Here is a 12,695-nt window from a genome sequence, read left to right on the forward strand (position 1 = left end):
GTTGGACTCGATGATCTTGGAGGTCTCTTCCAACCTTAACGATTCTGTGATTCTATGATTCTATCCTTGGCTCTTGCAGAAGTGTCAGGCTTATAGAAGACGGGGTGATGCAGCAAAATGGGTGACAGCGTGTGACAAGGAAGATGTAGTCTCCTGGTGAGAACAGGCATCTGGGCTGTGTGCACAGCCAAGCTCCCTTCTGGCGATGCCTCGGCAACAGCAGCGATCTCCCAGGGGTGGGAATGTGCTATGGTTCCAGCAAGCGTGGAGGGGCAACCCTCAGCTGGGGCTTAGGAGCCTTTCTGAGGGGATCTCTGAGCCTGAATCCCGTGGCAAGAGGCTAGTGAGGGTCTCTGGGTGCAAGGCGGAACTGTTGCCCCCGGGTCTCTCCTTCCCCGATAGCCGACGCCAGCGCATCTGCTGCCCCAGCCTGGGAGGGAAGCCCGCGTCGAGTGTGTTTTCTGGGTATCCCAATGAGTGCGGGGGGTGACTGTGTGGGAAGTTAGTGGCGGTGCCTTCTCCTCCCTGCTGCCTATGGAGGAACGTGGACCCCCACCATCAGCCGAGGGGGGTGAGGGCCAGGGCTTGAAGGTCAGCGGTGGCCAAAGCGAGTTTTGCAAGGAGGCAAGCGGCGTCCCCAGGCCTCCGAGGATGCTCCAGGTGGTGTACGTGGGCTGTGTGAGCACCCCCCACCGCGAGACTCCGTTGGCTTTTGCAGGGTTGTTGGCTGCTCTCGAGAGATTGTTGGAAAACAGTCAGGAAACTGCACAGAGGAATCGGATGTTACAGGTACAGAAACGTATATGTACGTAAACCGAGTTGATTGGGGATCTTTCTATCGGTAAACACGACGGTAGCCCTAAGTGAGATGATGTGGTACCCGAATTGGGAATGTACGGTAGCAGAGGTCCCTGGGTCTGCAGTAAAGGCAGGGGAATGGAGGAGATGGAGCCCGCTGTCAGCGTGTCGGTGTCTGTATCCCTAACGCGGCAAGGATGGAGGGTATATCTCGTTTTTTTGAATTGTTTGTTAGTGAATGTACACAGGATGTTTATTTCTTGCCCTGCTGCTAACACGCTTCCCTTAACACCTCAGTATTTGCTGTTTCCCCGTAGGCCCAATTAGAGAGGGTCCGGGAGTCGCAGGCAGCTTTGCTGCAGGAGCACGTGAAGGAGCTGGAAGCAAAATACGAGCAAGACCTACAGATAAAAATCAAGCAAATTATATTGGAAAAGGACAAGGAGAACAAAGAGGTACGGTGGCACGGTTGTTTTTTGGGAAAATGACTGTTATGCAGGAAAAATAGGTGTCTGTAATAGTGTCGCCTAGTGAGAGGAAGAAGTCTCTAGCCCCGAACTGCCTAGGTGCAGTCCCAAGAGCCTGGATATCAGATGTTGAAGCGGGTGATTTTAACTCCCCAAAGTATCCATGGTGGAACTGGAAAGCATCTGGGTAATGGCAGGATGCACTGCTGCCGGTCAGTCCCTGGGAGAAAGCGGAAAGCAAGGAGCATCATCCAGATACGTGAGCTCAGCAAGACATTACGTTGTCTGTAGTAAATGGAATGCAAGCGCATGCAGACTTCCTCGCAAGCCTTTTGCTCCCTCCCTTCCCCACGCTGAACTCCTTTTAGGTCTGTCTTGGCTGGAAAAGTATATCCCCAGTGGAGCAGGGGGGGCAGCTGCCTGGCAGGTTCTCGCTGGGGTCTCCCTCAGTCCCGGGGAAGCCCAGGTCATCGAGCCGATGGCGCCGGTGCGGGACATAGTGTTAGTAAAGGTGTGAATCAGTGTTTTGCTGCATCTGTATGTTGTGATGGGGACAACATATTGTAGTGGTCTTGTAAGACAGTTTCTAGCGTGCTGCTGTGTCTGTCGCTTCGGGAAGGATTGTTTCCCGGCATCGAGTTTTCTGGGAGGCAGGCGAGGAGCAGCTGAGCGGCTCCTCCTTGGTCTCTCTGCTGTACCTTTCCCCGGGCGCTCTCGTCCCCTCCCTCATTGAGTCGCCTCGTGTCCTGCCAAGGTGTTCTCCCGCAACACGCCCCTGCTCCAGAGCAGTGACCCTCCTGGTTGCTTTCCTCATTGGGGTCGGGGTCTTTTGCCTAACGATATGATTTTTTCCGTACTGAAACTGTGGGCTGTCAATTCTCAGATTCTGGAGAGCGCTGTCGCCAAGGAGAGGGACAAGTGCAAGCAATCCATGGAAGAAGAAGAAAAGAAGATCCGAGACCTGGAGAGCCACCTGAGAAGCATGACTGAGGTCAGTGGCACGCACGGGAGGAAAAGCAGAACTGCTCACACTTGGAATAAATAAATCTGAAAGTGCTCTGTAGCATGGTGGTCCATTTGGTCAGGGGTTGTCAGTGGACTGTGGGCTTTTTCCCCCCAAATACACATAGATGCTTATCTGCAGAGAGAAAGGTGGATTCTTGCAAGCTTGTTAACTTAATTACTGCTAATTTCCTCATGTAGGCAATAGCAAGGAAGTCAAAGGAGCAGGAGGTTACAGACTGCAAACTGAGAGAAGCTGTGCACAAGCTGGAGGAAGCCACGACGCGAGAGGTAGTTCCAACAGCCCTTGTGTGCAGGCAGAGGATGTGGCGTAGATGCGGTTTCGGTGAAGAAGGCTTCCCCGGTCCCTGCTGATGAGGGGGCAGGGCACTGCAGCCTCCCCCCTCCCTGAAATCCTTCCCTTCCCTCTGTCCCTCTGACCGCTAGCCAGGAGAGGTGATGCTGATCATGATCCCAAAGGAAAACGCATGCAACGCTTCCAACCGAGATCGCGCATCTTGTTTCCTAGATGGCGTTACAGCAGCAGGTACTCATGCGAGACGAGCAGCTCAAGACCCTTCAGGAGGAGAATGAGTTACAGAGGCAGAAACTGCAGGAAGAAATAGTGGAATATAAAGAGCAAAGCAAGCAGCATTCTCTGACAATTGTGGCTTTAGAGGACAGGTTGCTGGAGGCCAAGCAGCAGCAGAAGACACTGGAGGAGGAAAATGCAGCGCTCGTGGAAAAAATGGAAGGTAGCTAAGGGTTGCATGGGATGAGTCCGTACTGGGAACCTTCTCAGTTAATGTGAAATTTAGAGAGAGATGGAGTAGTGCATTTGCCGCTATGGAAAGCGTTGAGTAGGATGTTGGTTTGAGGTTTGCCTGCACACAGGACGAGCTCCGTGAGTCCCTGAAGAAGCCATTTCACAGGGAGTTGCACTATATTGTTCTGTGGCTTTGGGGACTGTTGGTAGCACGCCACGGTCGTAGACTGGGCTTTCCCACTGGAGACGGGCTCTTTGCCCTCTAAAGCGACGAGACTGGAGCACTTCGGGCTGCACCCAGGCATAAGTGATCCTGAGCAAGGAAGGATGTAAGGAACTGTCCAAACACTGTTGGAACTGGGCCCTAAGAGACACGGGTTTCCAAAAAAGATGGTCCTCAGTCTTCAAAGCTGTCATGAAGGAGAGGATATATGTAGCAGAAGCAAGCAGGCCAAACGTGTATGCATTACAAAGAAGTAATTGGCCTCTGTTATTGTGTCCTGTAGGGTTTCGGGGTGATGCCCGCAAGGCGACATCGGGAGCTTGGCTGGAGGTTTCTCCTGCCACGGACTCGCACAGTTGTCTGAGGTAAGCAGCACTTGCTGATGGTGGTCTTGTTCAGAGGGGCTTGGAGAAGAGCAGTTTATCACTAGGAGAGCTTAAGGAAGACCAAGGGGCTGACTGCAACTTGTCCTGACATCTTTTTTTGTCTGTGATGGTGAAAAGAGTCCTTTTGCTAGGCTGAGATGGTCTTAAGTGCATGTAGCATCAAAGCGATGCCGAACAGCATGTGAGTGATCTGCTGTCCCGTCCAGATGGCTCCAGGTAAGAGAGAGCGAGCTGGCAAGTCCCAGTGCCACAGGCATGAACCTAGGGGACTGAAAGGCAGTTAAAAAAGTCATGTATGTATTAATCATGAGATGCAGCTCAGGAAGGCGTGCGCAGGCTCTGTGAAATGAGTCTTTCAAACGCACTGTGAGATTTGCAATTATCTTTCTCAGGAAATTCAGGGAGGAGCTGGCGGCGGCGCAGAGCGTGCTCCTGTCCAAGGAGGCCGTCATCGCCGGACTAACCAAGGAGCTCGCGGAAACCAGGGCCAGGATGTCGGACATGAGAGGTGGGTGAAGCGTACTGCGTGGTTTCCATCTTCCCACCCCTCTTCCGAGCAGTAACAAGGGTAGGTACTAGTGGGCACAGGCAGATAACGGGAAATAGATGTCACCATCCTAAAGCAATGCTCGGGGCAAAGCAGGCAGTCCATTCCCTTTGGGTAGGTGAACTCCTCCCTGTCCTTGGCTAAGCGACAGCAGTGATGGTGAGGGAGGGTAACCAGATGGACACAGGGTGGACAAAACTGAGGCCATCTTTCTCAAAATCCCACCCGTGGGCCCCTTTGGGTCTAAGGTATCCTAAGCCAGTAGACTGGGGGAGCCTTGTCCAGGATTCCTCAGTGGGCATGGTTGTGCTCTGGGGAGGCTTTATGGGAGTACCCAGCAGAGCGGGTGTAAACGAGCCTGAGCCTGGAAACTAAGGGATGCGTGTGGCTTGCTCTCGCTGCCTGTAATGGTGCAATGTAAAAGTAGGGACAGTGCCTACAAGGAAGGTGAGAAGGTGGAAGTCTGCAAGTCGGGCCATGCTGGCGACCCCGTTCTTCTCCAATCTGCAGGAAAATTGCCATAGCAAGTGGTTACTCTGGCATACGCCCACACAAAAAGACTGGTCTTGCACTGTGATTTAGTAAAGCGAGGTCTGTTGGCACGGCCCAGGATCTGAGGGCTGCTATCGAGGGCAGGGCGAGGGTCTGCGGGGACAAGCTCCGTTATTGCTGACAGCCCCCGCGAGGGTGCGCTGGGAAAAGGGGACGCATCCGTGGATGTCATTTCACTGAGAACTGCAGATCCCCCAGGGCTGGGTGATGAGACAGCCAGAAACCCATGAAGCTGGTGTGTGCCTAGGGGAGCTGAGCGAGGAGCAGAAGGTGGAACTGGAGCGGAACCTGCGCCGGGTGAAATGCCAAGAGCGGGAACTGAACCTGCTCAGAGAGAAGTTATCCCAGATGTCCAGCCTCGCGGAGAAGAAGGATCAAGCCCTGAAAGCAGCAGCTCAAGAGTTAAGGTACACGCCACCGTGACCTGAGGCTTTGCAAAAGCTGCTCTGTAGATTCCCAGCAACTGATGGCATTTAGTTATCTCCCCCGGAGCAGAAGGCTAGTCTGAGAGCATCAGAATTGAGCTCAGCAATGTTGTCTCTATGGAAGTGCCATGTGAACCGAAACGGGGGTTTAGTGGAGCTCATGCCAGTGGACGTGTAACTAAGTCACTTGTAACTAAGTGAATGTTCCCACCCACGCCGTGGTAGTCATCGGTGGGTGCTCAGGGTGCTGCTCTCCGCAAGCTGTTTGGGCAACCTTCATCCATCACGGTGTCCCACAACAGCCTGGTCTCTTGGCACAGGCAAGCCCAAGCCGACTGTCAGGCGCTGAAGGATGCCTCCCGAGAAACGGCGGAAAAGCCGGAGGATGCTCCTGGGACGCCAGTGCAGGCGGGTGAAGCCTCCGAAAGGGTAAGCACAGAGGCTGCCGAGGTCTGGGTTTGCTGAGAGTGTCGGTCAGGCACACGGTGTTTCTCAGCATCGTGGTGAGACCTGTCCATGCCCAGCCAAGCCTCAGGTCTGCTCAAAGCTGGCTGAAGGCAGAAGTGCAGCAGGATCGCCGGCCGCCCTTTCCCTAGCCAAGGGCTGCCTGTGCTGCCTGCAAGCCGGGGTAGCCGTGCTGGCAGCGCTCCTGTGCAGGCATTGCTGCTGGCTAATGAGCTGATGTTTGTACAGCACTTCGGAGCCGTGAAGTGTTGTGTGTGCTAATGGCTGCGATAATTGCCAATTAGAGGGGATAGCAGCGTATGGAAAGATCTGCAAGCGTTCTCTCCTTTTCCTAACCTTGCTCAGCCATAGATGCTGGCTATTTTGGCGACACAGAAGCAATTATAGGGTTGAACGTGCAGGAGTAGAGGTAGGTTTTTGCACAGGACAGGAATAAATGCCCCTTGTCCTCCTGTGCTGAATTCCTCTTTAATTCCCCCGGTGCTAGAAATGGGAAGAACTCAAAGGTGGGTGCAGCAGCAGATGGAGGGACTGTAGAAATCGTACATCCTGTACCGCAACAGTGGCAGACAGCGTGCCAGCGAGGAAGGCTGGATGTGTGGGGGCCAAGCGGTGACTCACAGCCAGATGACGAGCGGGAGGTATCGCCCGTCCTGTTCTGCACACAGCGATGGGGAAGGAAGCGCAAAGCGCGGGAGGTGCAGCCCAGCCAAAGCTGCGGTTCAGGAGCAAACCACGTCTCGCCGAGCAGCGCCGAGGGGTAACGGCTGCCAGACCCGAGCGGGCAGTTTGCAGCCAACATTAGCTGTGTGCAGGGTGTGATGATGGGCCTGCCCCGTCCCAGATTTTTGGATGTTCGTCATAATGCAGGAAGCTGGATGGGGCTGGAATAGGGAAATGCACGTGTCTGTGTGCACGGGTGTAGTTTAAAAGAGAATAATGCATGAGAACGTGTATAAATGCAGGCCACAAAGTGTGTCAGTATTTGTGCATAGAAAACAGTAAATGCTCCGCAGTAGCACAAAGTGCAAGAGAAAAATGCTGACATGGCCGTTCAGAGCGGCGCACCGTCCCTCTCCCAGCTCTCTGGGACGTTGCAGGGCTTATGTCCTCACCGGAGTGCGGCTGGTGCAGCGGAGCATGAAAAGAGGGTCTCTGACGCTGCTCTTCTACCTCACAAATCCACAGAGAGAGCGTGTAGGGTGAGACGCTCCACGGGCTTTGCTCTTGGCGCGTGCCAAGTGACCAGCATCTTTCGGCGAGGCTGCGTTTAAGCCAGGTTTAAGCTGAGCTCGTGTTGAGCCAGATGCAGTCTGGGCGAGAACCGGCTGGGCTGCTTCTTCCAGGAGCCGGCGTTGGACTTGGCCGACCTCGGCGCAAAATGCCGAGGCCTCAGGCACGAGGAAACGATCCAGCGCCAAAAAGAAGGCTTGGCCGAGCTCCGGGAGAGAATAAAGATGCTGGAGAAGAGGCAGTCCTCAGGTAAGGGTGGCTGTCACTAGAAAGGGAAGATGCATCCATTTGCCTTTGGCAGACCCCGGGGTCTGTGCCGGTGGAGCACGTAATGCTAGGGAAGGCGCAAGGGGCTGTGCCAGGGGCGTGGGCTCTTCACTTGCGATGGGCTCAGGCTTTTCCCGTGCAAAGTCAGCTCTCCCGTGCGTGCATGTTAATCCGTGCAGGTGACAGGCAAACATCTCTGAAGAACCCGCAGTGCAGCTACAGGCTTTAGAAAAGCACTTGGACTCCTTCACAGGCATCAAGTGTTGGTAAGCGTATACGCGTGAGGAGGTGGCATTTGCAGGAGTCAGCAAGGAGAGGCAGCTGGCAAAGGGTTTTGCAGCGGTAGCTGCTGTGCAGTCAGAGCCAGAAGCGAGCAGGCACCCGGCTCTGTGCACAATGGCTCCCGCGCTCGGGTGCTGCTCTCCTCAAGGCAAGAGAGAGCAGCTGTCACCTAAAGGAACCGAGCCTTGGGTGTTGCGGTCTTGCAAAGCCTTGCAAGTACTGTACGCTGTGAGAATCTTCTGCTTGCCCTACCTCATTCTCTTTCGGTCCCTTTCCATCATGTATATCCCTGTATCGAGAGCAGTATGGAAAAGCAGTGCCATCTCTGTTAGAAGCTACAAGCAGAGTAGCAGTTTGTGGTGCAATCTCTGAATTGCCATCTGAAAAATAGGTCTGCATCCTACTTACGTAGCGAAAGCAATGCCCAAACACTCGGATAGCGATGTCTGCAGGGAAAGCTGGTGCAGGCTTTACTCCATAGCCTGCGTGTCTCTCCATGTATGGTCTCCGTAAGGGGAAACGTGGCAAGCCTCAAAGTGGCTGAGGTATGAAGCCACAGCATGTCGTACGGAGAGTGGCACGACTCGGTGGGTGTTTGTTTGCCTCCAGCTGTCGTGAACAAGGGTTCGGAGCCGCTGGTGGTCCTGACGAAAGACTTACCAGAGAAAATAGTCCAGAAAACAGGTCTTGAGAAGGAACCTGCACCCGTGTCGGGAACAAAACTGAAGGCCGGCAAGGTAAGAAGGCAGTTTGTGGTTCATGGTGCTTGTGGCTTCCTTGGAAAAGTATTCCCTGGAATGGGGAGAATTAGGCTTTCAGGTATAATAACTGAAATGCCAGGGGGGAGAGAGAGGGAGGTGTAAAATCTGGCAGCATGCAGGATGCAGCCTAATGGAAGGCATTGCTTGCAGAGGGTATCGCAGCTCTGTAAGGAGCTGTATATTGCCCGGCACCCTCGGCGCAGCGCTGCTCAGGGATGCCGCAGGCTGACCGGGGTGGGAGGCTTTGGACCGCAGCGTTGCCAGGGTGGTTTTCCCGTGCAGCGGAAGGGAGGCGGGGCAGCGAGCTCGGAGATGGCTGATGCGACGGACCTCGGGGAGAAGATGGTACGTCAGCGATAGACCTGTTAAAATGGTACCCAGCACTCAGAGAGGATAGATCGTTTTCAAACGCATTGCAGAAGGAAGTGATTGGCATCAGGGCTCCGCAGGAATGTGGTCGAGGATGAACTTGCATATTGCAGGACGCAGGGCGCGCCGGGCATCTGCCAGGACACCTCGGGACCCCAGAATGTGCAATGGCGCATCCTTCTCCCCTTCCCACCTAAGGTCTTTGGGAGCGTTCCCTTGGGCAGTCAGGGCTGATCCTCAAGGAGAGGTAGGGTTGGTGAGGACAGAGACCTTCACCAGCTTAGACGCCTGCTAACTGATGCGAGAGAGGCTGCGGAGTGATGGAGGTGGCTGCCCAGAGGGAGGTGTCTGTTGGTAGCGCAGTGGGTGGGTTGTAAAAGTGGGTCTCTTCCCTCCGGAAAGGGCAGAAAAATGTCCAGCAGGGAAAATGGGTCATCTTGAAAAAGGAAAAATCCAACCCCAAAGAGTCATGCGGCTGGGACTCGAACGCCAGCTGTGCACGGGGCCGGCCTGGAGCTGGGATGTGCTCCGGTGCGGTGTGTCACCTCTCCGAGTGCCTCCAAGCGTGCGGCCCAAAGGCACGGATGAACCACAGCCGGCCGTATTTTTAGGAGCGCTCAGAAAAGCTCGCCCAGGGAAAGCACACGTGGAAATTAAACAAAAGGGAAGGCACGCAGCAGTTTCCTTGTGACATTTTCATCTCCTCATTAGAGCAGAATGAAAGCAGATGGCTGAGCGGTGTGATGTTATGTGGCAGAGGAATTGGCAGGCCTAGTAAATAATGCATTCCCTGTTCTTCCTACAGTACCTTGACGTAATTGGTGCTCTGGGAAGCCTGATGAAGATGAAGGAGCTGTCAGGAATGCAGTCTCTGAAGCACCTTCCTCAGGAAGAGAGGGAAAAAGCGGGACTGCAGAGACGGAAGGACCTGGAGCTGCTGTACAATAAGATCAGGAACCTCAAGAGTCGCCTGGAAAGAAAAGAAGAAATGCTGAAAGATTACGAGGCCAGCGTGGAGCAGCTCAGGTACCGAAAGGCAAGGTGGCTGTTACTGGCCAGGGGTCCGAGTGAGACCGAGTCCTGGGATGCCGAGTGATGGGGAACTCGGGGAAAGGAGCGGTGCAGCCCCTTGCCAGGTTGTGCGTCCGCCTGGGACTGGTCGTGTTGTGGCCACAGTATAAAAATTAAGTGTTAGGAGAAACAGAGAAATGTTCTCTCGGTTCTCTGCGATGATGCCTTGCAGGGCCCTACGCAGTTAAGCAGTGTCAGAGCCGGGGAAACCTTGGCAGACTCCCTAGCCAGGGGTGGCCGGACCCTGTGACAGCAGTGGCATCGGCCGGGGTGGAGGGACAGTGTCAGCAGGACGGAGGCAGGCGTGGGAGCTGCTGGGAAGGGCTGTCCAGACCGAAGGCAATGCTCCCGCTCCAACAGCTGCCGCACAAGGTTATGTGTTAGGGAGGAACTCCGTGGGCGCGCTTGTGCAAGCCCCGCTGCTGCTCGCTGCGCAAATGCAGAGGTCTTTTTGCCCGCAGCACCGGAAAAAGCGGTGTAGAAAGATATTTCTGGGCTGGTGGAAATAAGCTGCTGCATTCAAAGTAGGCAAGAGGCTTGACAGCAATCTCTAAGCCAGCAGTGCTGACACAGCCACCCAGAGTCCCTCTCCGGGCTCGTACGCTGAACAGAAGGGATCGCAGCCATCGCCACGTGTGTGGTGGGGTGGGTGTGAGGGGGGGGAAGCCTCAAAGAGGCGGCATCTTGGTCTCAGCAAAGGCAGGAGGAGAGGGGCTTTCCCGTGACGTAAGGGAGGGGGGCAGGGAAACCGCTTGCTAAAACCCGCACGGGTCCTCGCAGGGTGGTAGCCGCTCTGATGTCCTTTAGCGTCACCCCATGGTGTGGGGGGGTCCTAGGAGGGACGCAAGCGCGATATGATGTGGCTCGAAAGCAGTCTCTCCCAGGCAGAGCCCAGCTGGGGGTCGAGGGGTCGATGCGGGTGACAGACACCTCCTGTTTCACACAGCCTGAACCAAGAATCCCTGCGAAGGTGCCAGGAGGAGATGTCCAAGCTAGAAGATGAAGCCTACAGGGAGGCAGAAGAGAAGGCTCTGCTGAAAGAGGCTCTGGAGAGGACGCAGCTCCAGCTGAGCCAGGAGAAGAGGCTGCTGCGGGCGGCCAAACTGCACAAGGTGAGAACACGGGAGCAGGTGAGCAAGACCCACGAGGACACCGGGAGCCCCAGGAGCTGAATATCCCCGTGCCCGAGTGTTCGAAGGCAGGTCACAGTGGTCAGCAGGCACCTCCGAGTTCAGCGAGGTGCTTCAAGCTGTGTCTGCCCCGATGGTGCAGGAAGGCACGAGGGATGCATGGCGCAGCCTGAACGCTCAGCTGTTGGTAAGATGCCCGAGGCAAGTCCTGCAAGTAGAAGGAAGGTGACTCCTGGTGTTATCCAGAGCCTTGCAGAGGACAAGGCGAAGGAGCCTCCAGGCTGTGCCCGTTCTCCAGAAGGCAGAGCTGGGAAGGCATGACGCCCTCCAGTCACTTGGTTGCACGCAATGGAGGCGAGGCGAGGAGGGACAAGTGAGCGAGCTGTCCGCTGCTGCAGAAAACGTCTCCCCTCGCAGGGGCAGGCGCGTGATTTTGCTCTCTCTGAGATGACCGCTCAGGAGGCGTTTGGTAAATGAAGAGCAGGGGTTGTGGTGAGAGACCCCCGGGGCATCAGCGGGCTGAAAGTTGCAAGAGCGTTGTTGGCTCTGGGGATGCATCTCTTGCGTGGGGCACCTCCGTGGTGTGCTTACTGCAGCCAGAAAGGCAACGGAACCCAGCGTGGAGTCTCGGCAGAGGCTGAGAGCACTGTGTAACGCACTTACGTAGCTTTTGTGATGGGCTAGGAGCATGTGGTGGGTCTGGCGCAGTTTTCTGGCTGTTGAGTACCGCCGGGTGGCTGTGCCCTTCTGCAGCAGCGGCGGGGCAGACACCAGGCGAAGAGCTGGGAGCTCTGTGCGATACCCAACTCCCGCACTCCATGCAACAGCCAGCTCCATCTGTCAGGGACCCGGGATTTTGCGGTCGGTCTGACCGTCCCAAGAGGCTGGGCGTCCCGGGGCCCTGCTGCTCAGCCGGGCTCGGCTGCACGGCAGCATCCCCGCTGCCAAAGTTGGAGGGCGATGCATGCGTAGGCAGCTGTATCGATGGGTTTGGGCCATGTAGGGCGAGGGAGAAGGGAAGGTCACGCACATCCTGCTGGCAGTGTGAAGGCCGTGCCAAGCTCTCACGGGCAAACGTGGTGTTCAGTGTCTCTCTCTTCTGCAGCCTGGAGCCAAGAAGCCTTTCTGCTCGGGAAAGCTGAAGGCCAAAGAGCGCATGGCAGAAGCTGTCAAGACGGGAAGCACATAGGAGAGGCACCACGTGGGCCTTTGGAAGGCGAAGGTCCGCAGTAGGAACGGGTCGTTGCACTGTGGACTCTAATGTTGGGCATGGTACGAGGTGTGGGTGCGTTTCGAGGAGCCCCCGTTGGCATCCCGTAGCTCCTGGGCGCGCTGGTGTGACTGTACGGTGTGTAGGACCTTATTTTTCCCGCAGTGTGTCCCCCATACTGCACGGTGGGGTTTATGGCAATAGAAAAGGTGGTGTGGATACAGCCCAGTGTATACGTGTGTGTGTGTATAGACACGTGTGTGTGAATACAGCCCAGCGTACACAGTATACGTGTGAAGTCAATTGTGTGGGGTCTGTCCTGTCGCTGCTGAAGTGGCCTCGAGCACGCGAAGCCTGCGCGGCTTGAATTGTCCCTTGCACTTGCAACTCCCGTGTCCTCCAGTCCCCCTGGTGTCACGGGGGGAGTTGGAGCATAAGGCACGATGCAGTATGGAAACGTAGCACGGAACACCGGAGCGCAGCGCCGACCGGAGCTGCGGTGAGCTGCCACGTAGTAACGGGAAGGAAAGAAGAGGAGCCACGTTGGCCGCGCTGGTATGTTACAGCAGCAGCGTGAGAAGGAGCCCGGGGAGAGGAGAGCAAAGTCCCGGCCGGTTGGGATGGGGCAATGACAGGGGCTCGCTCGCCCGCCCGCTGTTGCCATCAGATGCAGTCCTGCTGCCACTCCTTCTGTTAGCAAGAGGGAGAGCGGACCCTGGTTTCTGGAGAGGCGCGGACGTT

General features: G+C 55.8%; 2 protein-coding genes across 2 annotated transcripts in view; both read left to right on the forward strand.

Moving 5' to 3' along the window:
• The window catches only part of FHAD1 (forkhead-associated (FHA) phosphopeptide binding domain 1), a 27,817-nt gene extending 15,884 nt beyond the window's left edge, over positions 1–11,933 (forward strand). The window contains exons 15-30 of the mRNA XM_009325300.1: positions 719–789; positions 1,116–1,253; positions 2,149–2,256; positions 2,797–3,022; positions 3,540–3,621; positions 4,035–4,150; positions 4,989–5,148; positions 5,487–5,595; positions 6,300–6,391; positions 6,732–6,833; positions 6,938–7,113; positions 8,023–8,150; positions 8,457–8,519; positions 9,349–9,584; positions 10,561–10,726; positions 11,850–11,933. Coding sequence (XP_009323575.1) covers positions 719–789; positions 1,116–1,253; positions 2,149–2,256; positions 2,797–3,022; positions 3,540–3,621; positions 4,035–4,150; positions 4,989–5,148; positions 5,487–5,595; positions 6,300–6,391; positions 6,732–6,833; positions 6,938–7,113; positions 8,023–8,150; positions 8,457–8,519; positions 9,349–9,584; positions 10,561–10,726; positions 11,850–11,933 — 2,057 coding nt within the window. The remainder of the gene's footprint in view (positions 1–718; positions 790–1,115; positions 1,254–2,148; positions 2,257–2,796; positions 3,023–3,539; positions 3,622–4,034; positions 4,151–4,988; positions 5,149–5,486; positions 5,596–6,299; positions 6,392–6,731; positions 6,834–6,937; positions 7,114–8,022; positions 8,151–8,456; positions 8,520–9,348; positions 9,585–10,560; positions 10,727–11,849) is intronic.
• A 464-nt stretch (positions 11,934–12,397) lies between these two features.
• The window catches only part of LOC103918062 (EF-hand domain-containing protein D2-like), a 17,544-nt gene continuing 17,246 nt past the window's right edge, over positions 12,398–12,695 (forward strand). The window contains exon 1 of the mRNA XM_009325301.1: positions 12,398–12,453. Coding sequence (XP_009323576.1) covers positions 12,398–12,453 — 56 coding nt within the window. The remainder of the gene's footprint in view (positions 12,454–12,695) is intronic.

This window comes from Pygoscelis adeliae, unplaced genomic scaffold (genome assembly GCF_000699105.1).
Source record: "Pygoscelis adeliae isolate BGI_AS28 unplaced genomic scaffold, ASM69910v1 Scaffold36, whole genome shotgun sequence".
Lineage (NCBI taxonomy): Eukaryota > Metazoa > Chordata > Aves > Sphenisciformes > Spheniscidae > Pygoscelis > Pygoscelis adeliae.